This window comes from Lathyrus oleraceus, chromosome 5, assembly GCF_024323335.1.
Source record: "Lathyrus oleraceus cultivar Zhongwan6 chromosome 5, CAAS_Psat_ZW6_1.0, whole genome shotgun sequence".
In the NCBI taxonomy this organism is placed as follows: domain Eukaryota; kingdom Viridiplantae; phylum Streptophyta; class Magnoliopsida; order Fabales; family Fabaceae; genus Lathyrus; species Lathyrus oleraceus.
In genome coordinates this window covers 542,375,020-542,380,889 of record NC_066583.1, presented here as the reverse complement: position 1 = coordinate 542,380,889, position 5,870 = coordinate 542,375,020, and the positions used below count along the sequence as shown (strand labels likewise).

General features: G+C 35.4%; 1 protein-coding gene across 1 annotated transcript; it reads left to right on the top strand.

Annotated features, from left to right (window-relative positions):
- Positions 1-1,256: 1,256 nt before the first annotated feature.
- LOC127086246 (TPR repeat-containing thioredoxin TTL1) lies at positions 1,257-5,434 on the top strand. The gene is made up of 7 exons (XM_051026958.1): positions 1,257-2,487; positions 2,765-2,960; positions 3,086-3,273; positions 3,383-3,716; positions 3,805-4,009; positions 4,277-4,383; positions 4,613-5,434. The coding sequence occupies exons 1-7, from the start codon at positions 1,595-1,597 to the stop codon at positions 4,763-4,765; spliced, it is 2,076 nt and encodes a 691-aa protein (XP_050882915.1). The 5' UTR covers positions 1,257-1,594; the 3' UTR covers positions 4,766-5,434.
- The last annotated feature ends 436 nt before the right edge of the window (positions 5,435-5,870 follow it).

Genomic DNA, 5,870 nt, shown 5'->3' with positions numbered 1-5,870 from the left:
TGTTAATTTTGAAAATTTGTTAGTAATTTATCTAACATCCGATAAATATTTATCATATTTAAATTTGAAAGTGATATCCATCCCATGCAAATAAACTATTTCTAAAGCAACTCATTAGGTTGTAACAACACAAACATTTTTATTCAACTTGTAAATTTATTTTGTAGTTAACTTTTATTGGGTGGTGAATAAATTATCAAAAAAGAAAAAAAAAATTATTTCAAATGTTTAGATTTGATTTGTTAATATTATTAGTTAAGATTTTTTTTCCGCTAAACCTAAAAAATACATTATTTATAATCAAGATTTTGTTGTTGTCACATTTCAACTGTGGAGAAAATCCATTTAGCTCTTCTAGAACTACTCTATGAATCACCCTACTCACCCTATTCATAAAATTTAGCAACCTAGGTGGATTATTACTACTAATACATTAATTAGTGCTAGTATTAGTAATAATCGCCATTGTTTTATCAAAAGATTCTTGTGTGACCGTGTCATTTTCCTTTTCACCGCATCTACATTAACTTGTTGCCAAGCATGGTATATTTTATTTCCTCTAACAAAATAAAAAGCATATTATATTATTTATTTATTCTGAACCACAATGTGAAAATCAAAACTTAGAAAAAAAATTAAGATCTTAATAATAAATGGAAGGTTTTTTAAATAGAATTAATTTTTATTGTGTTTTTATTTATTTAGGAGGAATTAGAAAAATGAACCTTCATTATGTATTTTCACTAGTTAGGAAATTAAGGTGAAAAATAATAAATGAGTATTAATTGTGGGGCGCAAGAAAATGAAATTCATTGAGTGTATAAAATTTGTATTAATTTATTATTACAATAAATAAATAAATATATAAATAAGGGAAGAGTTTATCTACTTTGTTAAAATAATTAAGAAGAAAAATGACAAGTGGCTAAGAAAATTAAGAAATGACAGTGAATGAGAAAATTGGCTTTAGCCACAAGGTTGTGTAGAGAATGTGGAAGACACTTGTTCAACCAAACAAAAATTAAATAAAAATTAAATAAAAATTAAAAAAATAATAATTATTATAGAGTTTGAATAGGAAATTGATAATACTACTATAGTCTACCGTAAAAAAAGAAATAGTAACTGTTCACATTGCAAGAAAAAACAAAATTAAAAATAATGAAAAATGAAAATTAATTAATTAAATTTAATAAAATAGAAAATAAAAAAAAATGAAGAGAAGGAAGAGAAATGTGTCTCGTGAAGCAGCAGGTGAAGAGAGAAAATAAAAGCTCAGTCTTTTTCTTCGTTTCTCTTCTTCCTTCTTGTTTCTCTCTCTACATTCTTGTTTCTCTCTCTAAAAAGAAAGTTTCTCTCTCTAACTCTTCCAACAACACTCACATTCCTCCTTTTATATCACGAGATCCCCATCACTTTCTCTCTCTAAACTTTCATGTCTTGTTCAACAAACCCATTTTTCACTACTCACTGTACTTTCATTCAAACACATTGTTAACACTCACACTGTGTCTTAGAGAGAGAGAGTTAGTTACAGTTTCTTTCTCTCTCTCGAAAAACGATTGAATCTTTCAACAACTTTTCTTGAAGAAAAATGTCACGTTCGCCGGGAAAATCCAAACCCGATGCTATCGGGTCGGGCAAAATTACCGATCGGTTTCGTGAAGCGGTGACTTTGGAAGCGAATAAACCGGATTTTCGTGAACTCGATCATGGTTCACCTGTTTCGCCATTGAGGACGACGCGTGGAGGACCGGCGGTTAGTAGTAGTTCGGGTTCTTCTGGATCTTTCTCTGGTAAAACCGGGTCTAAACCGGTTTCCAAGAAGTCCACTTCGGCGCCGATTCATAGCAGTAACTCCGGCGAGCTTTCTGGTTCTAGTGATAACAGTCCAACCGCGAGTAGATCCGGAGGGAATGTGAGAGGTTCGAAACCGAAACCGGGGGATTCAAGATCCAATTCAGGATCCGGAGCGACTCCGAAGAAACATTCTGGTCAAACTGTGAACTCTCCGCCGTTGAATGTTCTTCCGGCGGGGAATATTTGTCCTTCTGGAAAGATCGTGAAGACCGGCATGGCGTATAAGAATACAAAGAGTGATGTTCTTGGTTATGGAACTGGGAACTATGGTCACGGTAGCATAATGCGCGGCACCACTGCGGGTGGCGCCGGGAGAGTAGATACTAGTAGCATGAGGGGCGGCATTGGGAGTGATTCGGGGAAAAGAGGGGTGGAAAGTGTGGATCCAGAACAGCTCAATTTAGTAGGGAATGAGCATTACAAGAGGGGTGAATTTGCGGAGGCATTGAGTTTTTATGACCGTGCAGTAGCTGTTTTGCCGAGGAGTGCTTCTCACCGGAGCAACCGTGCCGCCGCGTTGATCAGTTTGGGAAGACTGCCTGAAGCTGTGAGGGAATGCCAGCTGGCACTTAATTGCGATCCTGATTATCATAGGGCTCATCATCGTTTGGCTTCTCTATTCATCAGGTGAGTGAGTAATCATTGATTCTTTTAACAATTTTGTGGATCTAGTTCATTATGTTTGTGGTTCTTGAATTATCTTGTTAGTGTTTTATGTTAGTTTTGATGTAATTTTGAAGTCTAGTGTTTTTTGTTTGTTGTTTTGCTTCTGTTGGAATTGAAATCTGAATCTTTTACTTGTTAATTTGGATGGCATTGTGAAGATTGATGATTTGATTGAATTTGCATTCATTGATGATGCATTTACGGAATGGTGTTGATTATAGAAGTGGTGGTGTCACAGGTTAGGACAAGTTGAGAATGCTAGGAGACACCTTTGTCATCCTGGATTGACTCCGAATCCGACCGAGATGCTCAAGTTGCAACTTGTGGATAAGCATATTAATAAGTGTACAGGTGTTAGGAGGGTAGGGGATTGGAAAAGTGTTCTGAGGGAACTTGATGGTGCTTCTACTGCTGGAGCTGATTCTTCTCCTCAGGTATTATTGCTGTTTTTTGTTTTTTTTTTTATCTTTCCGATGTGATATATTTGAGTTGAATATGTTATAAATGGAAATGTGTATGAAATGGAATATCTGAACTTTGTTGGAAATTGAATGTACAGCTCTTTATGTGTAGAGCAGAAGCCCTTTTGAATCTTCGTCAAATTGATGATGCAGAATCAGTTATGGCACATGCTCCGAAATCGGATCCACAAATTAATAGTACACCTTTTGAAGCAATATTTTTTGGGATGTTTGCTGAAGCTTATTCCTACTATGTCAGATCTAAGATTGAGATGGCATTGGGAAGGTGAGTTTAGACACGGCACTTTTAGTATTTCTAACCTTCATTGAAAAATTCTAAGGTGTCACAATGGTTTCTGTTGGAGTGTGAATAATCGATGATGGATGTATTGCAGGTTTGAGAATGCGGTTACATCTGTTGAGAAGGCAAATAAAATCGATCCCCAAAATATTGAACTTGCTGTTTGGCTTAACAATGTAAGGAAAGTGGCTAGAGCTCGAACTCGTGGCAATGATCTTTTCAAATCTGACCGGTTCACTGAAGCTTGCTCAGCATATGGAGATGGTTTGAAATTAGACCCTTCAAATTCTGTTCTGTATTGCAATAGAGCAGCATGTTGGTATAAGCTTGGTCAATGGCAAAAATCAATTGAAGACTCTAACCAAGCTTTACATTACCAACCAAATTACATGAAAGCTCTTCTTCGAAGGGCTACATCATATAACAAGGTAAATTGGCTTTGCCGGTTTTTTTGATAGACTGCTGTGAAGAAGTTTAGAGACTTCATTTTCTTAATCCCCTTTGTTTTAAATGCAGCTAGAAAAGTGGGAAGAAGCGGTTAAAGATTACGAGGTCTTGCGAAAAGAACTTCCAAATGACAATGATGTTGCTGAAGCTCTTTTTCATGCACATATTTCACTAAAAAAATCTCGTGGAGAAGAAGTTACTAATTTGAAGTTTGGTGGTGAAGTGGAACGAGTATCAGGTCTTGAGCAGTTTAGAACTGCAATATCTTCATCAGGTAATTAAAATGTCGGAAAATGCTAACTTGTATCCTAAGGCACAAGTTAAGAAATCAAATGCAGAAAATTTACCTTGTAAATTGTGCATTAACTTTTCTTAAAAGTTAGGGTTTTTTTTTTTCAAAACAAAGCCTTCTATTTTTTATTTTTTGTATCTCCTAAATTGTTCCATGCATAACCCTCAAATGTTTAAAAAGGATTCTTCTGCAACTCATTTTACTCTATTTTTTCAAGTCTCCTGATATTATTATTTGTTAATTTTGCAGGTGTTTCTGTTGTCCATTTTGAAGCTGCATCAAACTCGAAATGCAGGCAATTATCGCCATTTTTGGATACATTATGTGGCAAATATCCATCTGTTAACTTCCTCAAGGTAGTGATTTTGACTTTACGCGTGTTTGGATTTGCTGTTAGAATCACGGTGTGCCCCTTTTGACTTTATCAGAAGTTACCCTTTTTAGTTTCAAAAAAAAATCACAATGCCGCAGTGATTTTGGCTTACCCGTGAAGAATCCAAATGGAACGTGCTGTTTACTTCAGTTTTGCTATAAATGAGGGATACATAACTTGCCTAATGTGTGCATTTTTTTCTTTGATCATAGGTGGACATTCATGAAAACGCGATAGTTGCAACTGATGAGAATGTTAGAGTTGTACCAACCTTCAAGATATACAAAAATGGAAACCAAGTGAAGGTTATCGTATGCCCTAGTCGCGACGTGTTGGAGCAGTCTGTCAAGCATTACAGCCTTTAGAATTCATCATGATTTGTACTACATCTCTCTTGTCATCTTCATTTTTCCTTCTCACAGTCCTCAAACCGCCACTTAAACTTTCAATCCCTACAGTTGTTTCAGTCTTTTGATCCCATCATAAAACAACCACCACCCGATACCTGTGACATAGTAAAAAAACCCAGACAATAATCTTGTTAGCATCATTGAATGCAGTTGGAACCTTAGAGATAAGTAGTCAAGTTCCTATTAGAGTTTTCATTTTATTCATTCATTCCTCATTGCTCTTTGGTTCCATATATGTTCCAATGTTTCTTCCCAACTCCCTTGATCAATTTTCTTGTATCCCCAGTTTATCTCTTTAAGGTGATGTTGTTAGAAAGTGGTATTGTCTGTACAATTGATTTGACTATGAGTTTTTGAATTACATTTTAAGATAGAAAAATATATAGAAATATAGAGAAAAGGGAGGGGAAGGTGTGATGCTTAGTTAGAGAAGGATCTGTATTCCGTACATGTATATATGTGATGATATATACACTAGACAATGGAAGCCTTTGAGGGGATGAGATAGGTAAAGTGGTGGCTGGGGTACCCCTAGCAAAAGGATGATGAAAATGTTTTTGTTTCTTTCTTTTTCTTTCTGTCTTGGCCATTCAATCAATAAAAGTTCAGTTCCTATTTTTTCAATTTTTAGTATTTGCTTTTATGTACTTGTGTATGAAACTGAATAGATGTTTGTAGCTTCAAATTCATTGTGAATCGAAACGCATGCACATATAGTAATGTAAATGAATAAATAAGTGATGCAGTGTTGAGATGGAATTGTCAAATGTGCATTGGGCAGAGGTTGAAAGAGGTGTGACTGGGTCTTGGGATTGGAAATAAGTTGGTTATAGCATTTAAGTTGATGGCATTTTTATGGTTATGTTTGACATCCAAAAGCAAAGGGTACATGTGTTTATAAATGAAGGTTGGTTGTGTTTAATATTTGAGAAGAGTGGCTCGTGGTAGTGGTTGATACAATTCATAACTCCATCTTTTTGCATTGTCCTATTTTGTGAATTGGACGGTGGACCACTAAATCATGTACTTATAATAACCCACCAAAAAGAAAAGAACATGT

What these genes read in the sequence shown, in the direction of transcription:
- LOC127086246 (XM_051026958.1), top strand. Translation starts at nt 1,595, where the DNA reads ATGTCACGTTCGCCGGGAAAATCCAAACCCGATGCTATCGGGTCGGGC. An exon ending in TTGGCTTCTCTATTCATCAG is followed by an intron (nt 2,488 to 2,764) that starts GTGAGTGAGTAA and finishes GTGGTGTCACAG; the next exon opens with GTTAGGACAAGTTGAGAATG. An exon ending in ATTGAGATGGCATTGGGAAG is followed by an intron (nt 3,274 to 3,382) that starts GTGAGTTTAGAC and finishes GATGTATTGCAG; the next exon opens with GTTTGAGAATGCGGTTACAT.